The sequence below is a fragment of the Eleutherodactylus coqui genome, chromosome 11 (genome assembly GCF_035609145.1).
Source record: "Eleutherodactylus coqui strain aEleCoq1 chromosome 11, aEleCoq1.hap1, whole genome shotgun sequence".
NCBI classification, from domain to species: domain Eukaryota; kingdom Metazoa; phylum Chordata; class Amphibia; order Anura; family Eleutherodactylidae; genus Eleutherodactylus; species Eleutherodactylus coqui.
In genome coordinates this window covers 119,167,326-119,181,952 of record NC_089847.1, presented here as the reverse complement: position 1 = coordinate 119,181,952, position 14,627 = coordinate 119,167,326, and the positions used below count along the sequence as shown (strand labels likewise).

The 14,627-nt window shown below is 47.5% G+C and overlaps 1 protein-coding gene across 5 annotated transcripts in view; it reads right to left on the bottom strand.

Annotated features, from left to right (window-relative positions):
• PHF21A (PHD finger protein 21A) overlaps positions 1–14,627 on the bottom strand; it is a 124,509-nt gene that overhangs the window by 54,388 nt on the left and 55,494 nt on the right. For all 5 annotated transcript variants that reach the window (XM_066583411.1, XM_066583407.1, XM_066583409.1 and 2 more), the window contains exon 4: positions 13,481–13,546. In XM_066583411.1, the coding sequence (XP_066439508.1) occupies positions 13,481–13,546 (66 nt within the window). The remainder of the gene's footprint in view (positions 1–13,480; positions 13,547–14,627) is intronic.

The following is a 14,627-nucleotide window of genomic DNA, read 5'->3' as shown; positions in this document are numbered from 1 at the left end:
GCTATGAATCAAAAAGACAGCTGCTGGAGCGGGATGAATGGAGTCCTCTATGTACTTAATGATAGTATCACTAGGGATGATACAACGTGCGCTGCGGCCGTCACAACCACCCGGCTCTACACCTGCGAGACTAAAGGCCCTTTACAGGGAACAGTTATCGTTCCGAAAATCCTTCAAAAGAGCGAAAGTGAACTATAATCGTTCAGTGTAAACGCAGCCAATGACCGACTTCAATGGATGCCGTCCGCGTGGAGGCTGCAGCAAAATAGAGCGTTTTTCCTCTGTTCGCGGAATACGAAATTCAGTGCCCGCGACTGCGAGCGGAAAAATAAAAGTACATGCCTTTCAATGCCTGCGATTTGCTGCGGATCCTGCGTGCAGACGCCGATTGCAGATTCCGCCCGTATGAAGATGGCCTATGGTCGCTTTCACACAGCCCGCTTTTTACAGCAATTAGCGCTATGAAACGACTCCACTAATTTTTCTGCATGCATGTAACTGAACGATGGATCGGCCGTGTGAACAGGCAGCTCATCTATGAACTACTGCCTGTGTAATGTGAATGGAGGCGGGTGGTCCGTAACGATCCCCGTCTCGCTCCGCCTGCATTCCTACGTAAAAGCCATCTTGGACCCGACTGTAATTTTTCCAATGGGAAGGCCGGTGTGTGATACTCCAAACTTGTGGAGAATGTCACGAGAAAAGCAATGGCGGGATTCATTTTAACAAAACTTTATTCGTTCTCTTGTTAACACAGATGTTTCTTCATTACGGACATTGTGAATGATGGTGTTATCTCAAGCAGAGCGTGTTGAGATCATCCTTCTGTCCGGTGTCATCGCCACAGATTTCCATCAATGCCACCCCACCAGATATCCCATTACCCAGAGTGCAGTGGAAAAACCTCTTTCCAGATTGTAAGAAACGGGTTCTGTCACTGATAAACAAAAAACAGTTAAGGCCCATTTACACACACAGATATCTTTCAAAAGTTTGAAAGATCAGCGATCGTTTTGCATAATTGTTATTAGTAGTTATCAGCTTCATTTGTATGCAAATGAGCTTCTGGGAGCTGTTACCGAACTCAGCAGGAGGTCTGAGCTCTGTAATTAACTCCATTGTTCAGCCATGGGCTCCCTATGCAGAATTCAGCACCTTGGACAGCAGTCACAGCTGCAGTCCTGCTTATCAGCTGTTCTGCCAGCAAGGGTGAGAACTGAGAACAGCTGTAACAATGTTATCAGAGCTGACCTGGCAGAATACAGCCTGTGGTCCTGCTTATCAGCTGTTCCACTGAATGATGGTTTTCAAGCAGAACTAAATAACCATCTTTCGACAGAAAATTAAAAGATGGGCACATTTAGACACAAGGATCATCGCTCAAAAGCCATCTTTTGAGCGATAATCGTTGCGTGTAACTGCAGTGACATCGTGCAGTTTTTGTTAAGCCGTCGCTCATCGTTGTCTTTCAGCGTGCTGAAAGACAACTATGAGCCTTATCAGGGATTCACAGCGGGATACAGCTGATACTATTGTTTCACCTGTATCCCGCTCCCTGATAACAGGCTGGGTATGAAGAACAGAGCGGTCCAGCTCTGTGCTCCATACCCAGCACGGAACGCTCCGCTGTATAACAGCCAGGCGCTCCGTGCAGAAAACAGCTGGATGCAGAAGACAAGCGGGGACACCTTGTCTTCTGCATCCTTCACTCCGAGCGCTCGGCTGTATAACAGCTGGGCGCTCCATGCAGAAAACAGCTGGATGCAGAAGACAAGTGGGGACACCCCCCTTGTCTTCTGCATCCTCCGCTCCGAGCGCTCAGCTGTATAACACCTGGGTGCTCGGAGTGGTAAACAACTGAATGCAGAAGGCAAGTGGGACACCCCACTTATCTTCTGCATCCTCCACTGGCAGCGCAAGGTGATCGCTCATCTTGAGTGATCATCTTGCGCTGTAAATAACACGATTGTCGCTCAAAAGTCGCTTGAGGGACATCTTTTGAGCGATAATCGGTGTGTCTAAGTGGGGCTTTACTAATAAATGAGGCCTGAACAGTTGCTGCTGATGCTTCGTCACTAGCAAATCGCTCACTTGTCCGAGTCACTTATTAAAATCGAGCGACGATCGGGCCTTATAAACAGGAGTTGCTCTAATCTACGGACGCCTCCTTTTCACAGTGACTGGAGGGCCGGCTGGAGTGATCCCGTCCCACTCTGCTTCCACTCACTGGAATGACTATCGCTCCCGTGTAAAGCACAGATAGTCTCTAGTACAGCTGTTGGGCGGCTCATGCGTCCGACAGTCGTATCGTGTAGAGCTACCGTACGCGGTTTTGCTGGTGCCTCATAGCTTCATACGCATTTCTCCTGTCGTTTGTAGACTATATAAGTTTAAAATAGAAGACACTTTTTGACGAGGTGAGAGGCGTGACGTTAATTTGCACATGAATCATGATTATTTTCAATGAAGAGCAATAGATATGCTTGACCTTCAAACAAAAAAAACATTAAAACCATAATTATGCTTCACGCTCTTCTTCCGATGACGCACAGATTTATGCCTTACATTTACACAATGATGGAGAACCTTATCTCCGCTACATAAGAGCGTGTCGCTGACTGACATCCGGTCAAGAAGTCGGCCCACTGACTGCAAAAGTAAAATGATCACACAATGACGGAACCGAATTGTCCCCGGCTGCAAGTCATCGGGCGCTCGTCATTCTTTGCAATCGCCTTCCTGTAATGTGCTGGCATTTAAAGCACTGTCACTCCAGGTTTGAAGGACTTCACTGTGATGTGGGATGTAGCGTGGATGGATGTAGTGTGGAGGGACATAGCACGGGGGGACGCAATGTGGAGGGACGCAATGCGGAGGGATGCAACGTAAAAGGAAGCAACGTGGAGGGATGCAACGTGAAGGGGTGCAACGTGGAGGGGTGCAACGTGGAGGGGTGCAACGTGGAGGGGTGCAACGTGGAGGGATGCAACGTGGAGGGGTGCAACGTGGAGGGGTGCAACGTGGAGGGGTGCAACGTGGAGGGATGCAACGTGGAGGGGTGCAACGTGGAGGGGTGCAATGTGGAGGGACGCAACGTGGAGGGACCTAATGTGAAGGGATGTAACGTAAAACGATGCAATGTAAAAGGATGCAACGTAGAAGGATGTTGCGTCGAGGGACGTAATGTGGAGGGACGTAACGTGGAGCCTAGAGCATCCAGGTTTAGGCCTTTGTATATGGCGATAAAGAAAAAGCACTCGAGCGGAAAATAGTTGTAAGTAGCACAATACTATTACGGCTGGCAAGAAAATAACCTCCTGATTGAGGGCCTATCATGGGAGACAAAATACAATTAAGTTGCAGATCTGATGGGACCTCATTACACCAAAATATACTGCAAACTCCTATATTAGCACTCGGAGCCTAGGAAGAATAACAAGCAAGCGGCGGTGCTCCGGCTCTACCCCCTGGTATTTTACTGCTACAATTTAGCAAATAATTTCCCTTCATTCCCGGGCAGAGGAGAATTCTGCGGTAAACTTTACATGGAGGAAGCTCTGGATTGACACAGCGTGTAAGCAGAAGGGGAGAGCGGGCGGAAAATGATTTTATGTAAACACGTACGAGGCTGCAACGGGGATTACACTTTCATTTAAAGCTTGGGAGGAGCTCAAAGCATTTTTTTTGTTTGCTTTCCCGCTTGCGCTCTTCCAATAAAACAATAAGACGCGCGCTCGTACGAAGCATAAGAGTATCCCCGCAGCGGAGCATTCATCAGCATTGTCTACAGGGCCTTGCGCTAACTTACGTCGCAGAAAACGGACAATGTGCGTCTCTGGAGCTCCTCGCAGACCGGGTTCTGGTTGCATTAACTAGCTTGAATTAGAAATGAGCAGATAATGGGGGAAAAAACACCAAAACCATAATGGAAGATAGTATTGTCATACCGACAGGGAATGACGTGTAATGGTATGCGTACGTGTAGTGGAAATAATGCGGAAACTCCATGTCAAACTCCGTGTAATTGGCCTCCGATAGGTATATAGGGGCCTATGGCTTATTTTGTTGCATGCGCCGGGGCTTTTCTAGGATATACGCTTTCCTCAGCTGTTAGGCCGGGCTCACACGGACGGGTCGGATTCCGCATGAGGGAGGCCCGCAGCAGATTCTGGCTGTGAGACCGGCCAGTGACCCTGCGGAATTGATTAAACTGTATTGCACATGATCTCCATGGAAGATGGAAGAGCCAGGAGCAGAAACTCCCGCCCCTTCCCCGCCTCTCGCCACTATTTGCTATGGGAGGGGCGGGATGAGGCGGAGCTAAGCTCTGGGGCTTAGCTCCGCCCTGTCCCACCCCTCCCATTGCAAATAGTGCAGAGGGGCGGAGAGGAGGTGGAGAGGGGGCGGGTGCTCAGTTCCTGCTCCTGGCTCTTCCATCCTCCCCCTCTGCAGACGAGGACACTGCATATCAGCTCGGCGTAAAAAACCCAGCCGATATACGGTCGTCTGAATAAGCCCTAAATGTTAAAAAAAGCTTTTTATCCCCAATAAAACGGAAAAAAAAAAAGGCAGTGAAAAAAAACCTATAAATAAATAGCCCTCTTTGTGTCACGGGGGAGGGAAGGGGGGGGGGGGAAACAGTAAAATACTGTTGGTAGCTGAAAAAAAAAATAGGTCAGTAAAACCACCGAATGGGTAAAATCCCCAAAAAGTGCCTGGTTCTTCAGGGGTTAATGTAATGGAGCTCATTATGGCCAGATTTCGGTTTGATTACACATGGAGCTCCGTGAGATAGGAGTATTGTGTACCTCTATAACCCCATTATGTTCTGGGAAGATAATTCTTCTACCAGTAAGAGGAAGCCGGTTCACATGGATCATCCGCGCCCCCCCACCCTGCCCCCCCCATCTGGAACGGCGGGTCGGCTTTAACTATTCTTTCCCGTGGATACTCAATAGAAGATTTTGTTTACACTGTGAAAGAGCCGGAGCCGAACGCTAATGGCCGTACATTCAGCAGCCTCTTCAGCTTCAGAGAATGAAGAAATACAACAATTGCCAATTTGAAAGGAAGCGAAGCTGTAAACATGCCACATAAAAGCGCAGAGAGCGCAGTAATGTACTATGTTGCTCTAAATTGTGATGTCAGGATAAGTATCCTCTAACCAGTAATATCAGCAGAATGGGCCGCACATCCTTCTCCGGGGACCCACAAATCAGCGCACGCGGTACGGCCTGTCACACCGCTCACACCAGCCACTTCACTGATGCATCCTGCTGGAAGCATCATGGCGTAAAAGGGGTTTTCGGAGCATCTTGGGCGCCGACCTTAAACCATTTCCACCAGGCTTAGGTTTTCATTAGAAATTAAGAGGCCGCCAAAAACGCCACGCGGATCTCATGTAACCCAAGTACAAATAATTTAGGTGCAATAGCAATGTGTGAACCTGATCTTAAAGGGGGTGTCCAGTTGTAAACCATTGATGCCTAGTCTCAGGATAGACCGCGAATACTAGATTGTGGGGGTCGTCGTTTGGGATTTCTGCAGGTAGCAGACAGCTCTGTTCTTACTGTAGTGGCCAGGCTTGATATTGCAGGTCAGGTTCTCATTGAAATGAATGGAAACTTTGCCTGTAATACCAAGCCTGGCCACTACATTAAGAACAGAGCTGTCTGCTACCTGCAGAAATCAGCTCAGTCCAAAAGCATACTGGCCAGGTGAAGTACTGCCCAGCAGGGGTCCTAAGCGACAGACACCCGACCATCTACTATTGATGGCCTCAACAGTTTACAAATGGACAACCCCTTTAAAAAGGAATCTGTCACCATTAACATGCACAGTTCATTCTGCAGCCAACCAGCTATAGAGCAGGAGGTGATGAGCAGACTGATTTCTAGGGAAGTGTATAATAATGTAAAGGGTTTTTTCTAAGTTAATTCAACGAATCATCGTTTTGCTGTGGCGCAATTCTAACTTTCGTCAGAATCGTGAAGTCAAGATTAGCCCCCTGCCCCCTATGGGGCAGAATTTAGCAACTCTTGTGGTGCGTAATGCGGGCACAATGCCATCCACGTGCGAGCGCCCAAAATGATAGACGGCGCAGCGAGCGGACTGCAGCTGCTCAGTAATAACTTTCGATTATGAGCGAGGGAAACAGCAGCGTCACAAAAGATCCTTGCGACAGCCGAAACACGCTTGTCCTACTGCAGACACCCCTGTGTTAACGGTGTGAAGGCCTTTTCCCTGGGACGGTCCTAAAAGAGAGGTGGTGCAGACCGAAAGGAAGCGGTAGATCCCACGGACCCTACGGCTTCACGTGGGACTAGCAAATAAGACTGTGATGGAAACTATAAAGATGGTGTGCACTCGCTTGTCCGTTTTAGTGCTCGCATTCCCCATGAAATCATTTTGAAAGACCTGTGTTGGACTGTTCCTCTGTTATTCCTCTTGGAAATGTATTAGTAAATTGACAACTGGATGTTACCAGTAAAGGGTGTGTCCCTAAATACTCTGATACTGTCCAATCAGAGCTGACAGTGTAGGGACACTAATAACACCCAGCTGTCAATGCATATTAATATTTGTAGATAGTCTTAGGGTGCAAAAATCTACAGCGAATCAGCGGGGTGTGAAGCCGCCATTGTAATCACATGGTAGGAACCGACAAAGAGGTTGTAATGTGCGGCGGGGTGTTTCTCCATCATAGGTGGGCTCCCAGTAGGCTTCATGGTTGACACTAAGGCCTCCTTCACACGGGCGACACCGCATCGCTGCACTGTGCGATATCGCTGCGATACTGCGATTTTGTAGCGCTGCAAAGTCGCATGTGACGCTACAAAATCGTGTGACTTTGTAGCATCACGTGCGAGGATTTTTGCGGGGGCTTGAAATATAAGCCCTACCCCAAAAATAAGCTGTAATTAAAGGAGAAAAAATAAAAAAGTATACATTACCTCTTCTGCGCTGATCGGGGCAGTGAATGGCCAATCACAGCCATTCTTCGAGCACTGGCTGTGATTCGCTAAGTGTCAGCATTTGCTACTGTCAAAGTTGCATCGCATCGCATGCAAACCGCATTTTCAAGGAATGCTCCATAGGGAAACATGGGCTACAAAACCTCGCGTGTCGCGGGCATATCGCCGGACCTGCGAGGTCTGTGTGTCGTTTTGTAACATGCTACAAACATCTCATGTGTGAAGGAACCCATAGGAAACCATAGGCTTCACATACATGTGATTTGTAGCAGTGTAGCAATGCTACAAAATCGCGCGTCTTTGTCGCCCGTATGAAGGAGGCCTTAATCATATTATTACACTTTTTAGGCCAAATGCACATGACTGGGTCGGATTTCACATGTGGGATCGCGCAGCGGAATCAACCCTATGCTGGCTGGTGACCCCCCCCCCCCCCCCCCCCATGTACTTGACCGGATTGGTCTTCTGTGTGCTGCGGATGTGCCAGATGGCGCACGTGCGCAGTGCAGACGCAGATCTGCGGTGATTCAGAAAGTTTCGGAATCGCCACGGGGCGGACTGCTTCTATTGACTACAATGGAAGCCGTCAGTACGAGTCCCACACGAAAATAGAGCATGCTGCGATCCTTCCAATCGCAAGTGATTTCCGCTCGTGTGCGTGTAAGAATCCTTTTACATTGCATGCTACGGACGGATATTGCTGCTGAACCCGCAGCCAGACGCCCGCTGCGGAACCCGCAACAAAAATCCGCCCGTGTACATGAGGCCTTAGGAGTTTTTTGAGAGAGAGGTTTGCTTTTCCATCATTTGTATACCTCTGCACTGTATACAGCGGTGACCCCTTCTATTTATTCACCCTATACCTCATATGATGAGTGTGATCCCACCCATGAATGACAGCTGTTTCTATATCCTTTATGCCTCTGATATACCCATTGCTGGTAGCAACCATGTTATCACAAGTTTTTCAGGAGTCTATATAGAGAGGTTCATTGCTACATTTTGTAGCATTTTTTGCTATTTGTATTTTTATACATCTATACTTTGTTAACCCCTTAGTAACTGAGCTTTTTTTGTTTTTTTCTATTTTCGTTTTTTCCACCCACTTTTAAAAAATCATAACTCCCTTATTTATCCATCGTCATGGCTGTATGAGGGCTTGTTGTTTTTTGCGGGACGAGTTGTGTTTTTCAATGGTCCTATTTAATGTACCATATAATGTACTGAAAAACATTTACAAAATTCTAAGTGGAGAGAAATGGGGGAAAAATGACATTCCGCAATCTTTCGGTGCGTCTTGTTTCTACGGCACACAAACTGCAACAAAAATGACCTGATAACTTTATTCTATGGGTCAGTACGATTACTACGATACCAAACATATATTTTGGGGTTTTTTGCTGTACTACTTGTATTTTTTTTTCAAACATATAATACATTTTTTAAAATTTTTTTCTGCCGCCGTCTTCTTTTTTTAAAAAATAATAACAATTAACATTATTGATCCTATTACTACTTTTTTTTTTTAGTCCCCAGAGGGGACCACAACCTGCGGTGCTTTGATCACTCCTGCAGTATGATGTAATGCCATAGCATTACATCATGCTGCTATCAGGCAGGCGGTCTATCAAGCCACGCCACAGGGATGGCTTGCAAGGCGTTCTGCCATGACAGCCCTGGAGCCTTTTAGAAGGCCTCCGGCTGCCATGACACCCGCACGGTTCCCTGCGATGTCCCTCCATACACGTCCTGCAGTAACAGGACGTAAAAACACTATAGAGCTGTCACTAGGGGGTTAAAAAATATATTGCAAGTAGCCTCGCTTTACTCTTCTTTATATTTTATATGAATATTGTGATCCCGGCTACGAGTGATTTTTTTATATTTTTAATGTACGGTGCGTTTTGTATACAGTATGTAGGTCTCACTCCATTCTTTGCGCTGCCATTTAATATACGGTGGCGCGATACGCTACACTGATTTGTTTGGCATTCCTACTATATACTGGCTTTACTGTTATACGGCTACCCCGTGTTATTCTTACACACTATCCACGGGTATAATGTGGTTTATTCGCCTTTTCATTTTTTTTTATAGTTCCGGCGCATCTAAAAAAGTGAATTAACAAATTGGCTTGATGACAAATCTCCTACCGCTTTGCGTCTATATGGCACTACACACAATCCCGCTGTATAGTCTGACCCGCAGTAAAAAAACACTTCATGTAGCCGCTGACATATTTCACATCTTATCAATCATATTTCCACTTTCCGGAATCTTTTCTTGTTAGACCTGCGGAGATATTCATGAGCGCTAGACAAAACAGAATTACGCTAACAATAAGCGGCGGGCGCGGGGGGTCTTTTCGGGGACTATAGGTGCCTAATAGTGGAACGGTTTACTCGTCTTACTGAAAGTTAAAAGAAAGAAAAGGGCTATCAAAGGAAACAAAGAAAATCAGTCCGCGGCCGAACCCCGGATGACTTAAGTTATAAATATTTTAAGTCCATTTCTCTGTATTTGTAAGTGTAAGCTGGCATCCTGCGGAGCCGCTCCTGAATAAAATAGGACTCTACATTCCGGAGCCATTAGAATAAATTCACAGCTGGGTAACATTACTGCTGCCCACTTAGAAGCCCCCAAAGGCCTGAAAATACCGGTTTTAAGTGCTTTCATTTTCATTACTTTAAAAGCAGCCATTGTGACTCGCAGGTTCTGAAACAATCAGAGGTCGTTGTTTGAGGGGAAAGCGCTCTGAATAGGCGGCTGCGCGGCACAACGCTAACGAGGACTAATACAAACAGCCCAGATTCACGCTCCGTAATAGGAGGCACAATTAAATGTAAAAGGGGATGTAAAACTGAAAATATCTCCAAGGCCTCACGTCCACGGGCAAAAGTGAATCCGCACGGTGGTGATCCGCAGTTCAATACGCCCCATAGACATGCATTGGGCATCCGGAGGTAATTAAATACCTGCGGATGTCATTTTATTCCGGCGCGTGGATAAAGAAAATCGCAGCATGTTCCATTCTCTGTGGTTTTCCCAACAGACGGTTTGAAGTTAATGGAAGCCGTCCGCTCCACGGCACAGACACAGCTGACACTGCGTCCATGCCGCAGATCCGCAGGAAAGCAGATTTATTTAAAAAAAAAAGAATAAAATTGCACTGCGTCTGGTACTACGGCCGTTGCATCTGGACGCATCCGCCGTGCTGAAGAAAGAAGATCCATCCGGCTCGGAGGAGACCCGCGCTGCATCCGGACAGGTGAGTAAATGTATTTTTAGGCCTCGTGTCTGTGGACACGGGTGGAATCCGCTGCGGGATTCTGCGCTGGTAAACCGTAAGTGCTTATGGACATGAGGCCTAAGGCATGCACAGATTCAATCTGCTGAATCCCGCAGCAGAATCCAGCCGTGCCCGCAGACATGGACAGGAAAAGAAATTTTCTTACCTGTCCAGATCCAGCGCAGGTCTCCTCCGAGCCGGATGGATCTTCTTTCTTCAGCACGGCGGATGCGTCCAGATGTGCCGGCCGTAGTACCAGACACATCTGCAGTGCACTTTTATTCTTTTAAATCTGCTTTTCTGCAGATCTGCGGCATGTCCAAAGTGACAGCTGCGGGTGTGCGGCGGATTGGACGGCTTCCACTGACTTAAATCCGCAGAAAAATGGAGCATGCTGCGATTTCTTCCCGCATGTGCGATCCGCACTGACCAAGCACTGACCACTTATAAATATATGATAAAATAAAAACACAATACATGCTCACCTCCCCTGCAGGCAATCCCAGGCATGAGCAATCATGTGTGTTTTCACAGCGCTGATACGCCAGGAAGGTTTGTTACTATAACAAACTTTCCTGGCTGCTACTAGGAATGGCTGTTATTCTCATGCCATCACTGGGACCTGAGCCAATGAGGTCCCAATAACAGCACCCGAACCACAGGTTGTTAGGCTGCTCCTGCTGGTGTTTAACCCCCTCGGGGGATTGCTGACATTAATTTACATTGCCGCTGCACAGAACCCATGCAGCAGCGGTGTAAATTTGCAGTCGTCGGTCGTGAAGGGTTTAAGTTCCGACAAAGAATTAGCCATAATTATCAATATTTAGTTTTAGTTTTTAAGAAAGCAAACTGTTACTTAAAAGGGTTGTATCCCAATTCCAAGTTATCCAAAATCCAAAGTATAGGTGATAACTTGCTGATTGGTGGGGGTTTAGAGAACGGGACTCCCGTCGCCCGCTCTGCCTGTCACTGTGGGCTCGCTTCTTACCAGGAATGGAACGCTGGCCAAACATGCGCGGTCAGCGCTCCATTCATTGCAAGGGGGCTGACGGAGATACCTGAGCGGGTACCGCTTGGCTATCTCGGCAGTTCTACTGAAAGTGAATGGATCGTATGAGAGCATGCACAACCAGCCTCCTGGACGGGGGACACGGGATCTCTGTTCTCGAGCTGAGCGATCAGCAAGTTATCCCTGTGGATAAGGGATAATTGTAATTGTGGTACAACCTCTTTAAATCGCCTATTAGTATGAATGTCAACTTTCTGACAACAACTGCGAAAACTCTACGACGCAGAAATCTGTCTCGTAAATTAAAAGTAATCAACTCCGGCAAGATGCTTTCTTCAGACACGTGCGTACATCCATTCATACACCCGGCGCGGTTACCCTTCCTCAGTAAACATGGCTCACTACATTAATCATTGCAAAGTAGTACTTTGTAGCAATCTGTTCTACTAAACCCTCAAACAAGAAAACATGCAAACAATGACAGGAACAGAACTTTGATATGTTGTACTTGTGAAGTATTAATCGCTATGTTCCATCTGGAAGGAAAAAAACAAAAGCCTTTTTTCCCCCCTCTATGCTGACAAGTATAATATATTGATTGAAAGCTTTACATGTCACCGATGTATTCAGTGGGCTGCGGGGGGCTTGTTAATGAGCCTGAAAGGAAGAAGATAATGCTTTCCAAGCTGTGGTTCTCCAACTGTTGTGGAACTACAGCTCCCAGTATGCCCTGACAATCTGCAATGTCACATGATGCTGCTGGAAGGACCAAGATTGGAGACCACGGCTCTACGAGTCTCAATGAAGTCCCCCGTTACTTAGATTTAGGTCCTCGCACACCTTTCGGGCCATTGGGTGACAATAATGGCATCGCTGGCGATTAAAGGCAGCATTTTTGCGTCATCCCATGAAAGCTCGACAGGAGGGAAGTCCTCTACAAATGTACGTCGCTAGTCGATTTTTTGCCTCTACTGCCGGTGCTTCCCATTTTTCGGATTCTTGGCGTCTTGTCTCCGGGAGGCGTAGTATGTGTCCAGCAAACCGGAGTTGGATTTGGGTGATTCGGGAATGGAGCGGCCTCGTACTGGAGCGGCGGTACCTTTCTTCATTGGTAACAGATCATGGTAAGGGACAAAAGCATCGCTGTTGGAAAACAAGTCGCTGATTGATACATGCGGTCGCTTTACGCGTTTCAGATGCATATAGTGCACTCAGGATGACAATAGTGTTCAGAAGTCGTACCATCCTTTGTAATGGGAGTCAGATGGTGCCCATATGGGACGTAGACGCTTAAAAGTCGCCCACGCCTTCCCGATACGACACATTTTCCGCATCCCCGTCATTGGTGATTGTAGACAAACTGATCAAACTCCTGCAACCGATGTGCTGTTTGACCGTGCTTGAGGCGTTTTCTTGGGTGCGGCGTATCCAACTCGCATAATCTGGGTCTTTGCACAGGTAATCCGGAAACAAATCATTGCTGCTTCTTGTTCCAGAGACGATATAGTTTGTTGGAGTTTGTGGAGCGATGGTAGGGAAGGAAAGCATACGGGAAGTGGCCTCCATCTGCTATGATACATGAGCCGTTGGACAGCGCAGTCCAGGGCTGACGCCATCATTGCGGGACGGTGTTAGCGAATGGCGAGGCGTTGATTCAGTGCAGAACAATGCAAATTACTAGTAAGACCCAATCAGAAGACAATGCAAATTTTAGTGTAAAACTCTGGGTTTAAACTTGGCGCAATCGCCTCGTTGGACCGGTGTTCATTCTAGCAACTCTTAACACGGACCGGTACCTGAATCTCCTGCAGACGCCGGCGGACGACTTTCTGGATGATCGGCCCCTATCGGAGCAGAAGGAGGCCACTTCCAGGACGCTTTCCTTACTTCAGTCCTAGCCACGGTCCCACAGGGTTTGGCGAGACACGGAAAGCGGATTCCTGCTTCTTACTTGCTACTCTAACTTTGCAATTTGGTTTTACTCTCTGTCACTTGCAGGGGCCACAAGACGAGGCTAAAATCCCCATTCCAGACGTGCGTCATAGTATCATGTAGTACATCCATGCCTTCCTATTACTGTATGCTATTGTTATGTCACTATAGGACGCCAGTACTGAGATACAGCGTCGGATCCGGCTCTTTGACTGCACCCGGTATAAGCACCACTATATAAACAAAGAGAAGTAAAGAGAACGTTTCTGGACCTACCTGCTTCTCACTCAGGGATGTGATTTTGGCTTGGAGTTCATGGAGTTGTTTCTTCAAGTCTGCATTCTGAAGAAAGCAAATATAATTGGATGTAATGGCAGGAGCGACTAACACAACAACAACATACAGAGTCTGCAGGAACAGATGTCCGAACACATCCTGTAGGTCAGCATGCGGGATCACCTGCTGGAAGCACTAAATGCTGCGAGCGGAGCAGCCACTACACGTCTCCAGACTAGACTGCTGCCCCCAACTGTTTATTTTGCTGCTGTACAGGAGTCATTTTCTGAATGCGCAGAGTGTGCTATAAACAAACCGGGCCCAAGTAAACGGGTACAAGCTGCGCCCACATCTGCCCCGGAGGCCTGCATATTAGAGAGGAAAAATAGCACTGCTTCTGCCCACCGTGGCGGAGACCTACGGACCCCCGTCATGGGACAACACCGTCCACCGGTGGTCGCAGATCCAGCGCAATGGTGTGTGGCCTCTATTATAAACGGAAGCCACAATATAGATGTACACAGACTAGAAAATATATATATATATATAAAATAAATAAAGATATCCTCGCCTCTCCTCCCTCCCCAGGGACACAGCTGGGGGGCTCCCACGGTCCTGGTGTCCGGTCTACGGTCCCATGGTGCCCAGGATGTGAGTGGCGATGCCAGGAGATCAAATGGTGGCGCTGTGGCTTTTGTTTTGCCACAGCAGTCACCCGACTTCCGCCGGGCCGTACGCTGGAATCCAGGACCATGCTCTATTTTTTTATTTCACAGTGGGCCCAGCTGCTAGAAAAGTTTTGTTGGCAATGATGAAACGCCTTAACTCAATGGTGGAAATGTCACAAGGGCGGGTCGGTAAGCCATATTTCAAACTCTACTTGAAGAGGATAATGCAATGAATCCGCAGCTGTTGGCACTAGGCTGGGACTCCTCTACAACTTGTGTCGCACCGTCAGCGGTTTCACGTTCTGACCTGTTAACTACAACACCGCAGTCGCAAAAAATCCAACTCCGCTGGATTGCGCCTGCAGATTGCGAGGGACTGTTCCACCATTGACATCAAGGTAAGTTGCCTGCGACAGCGACTTACCTGCGACCTGTCTGCAACTTGCCTGATTTTGAATAGTCAAATCACAGCCCTGAAA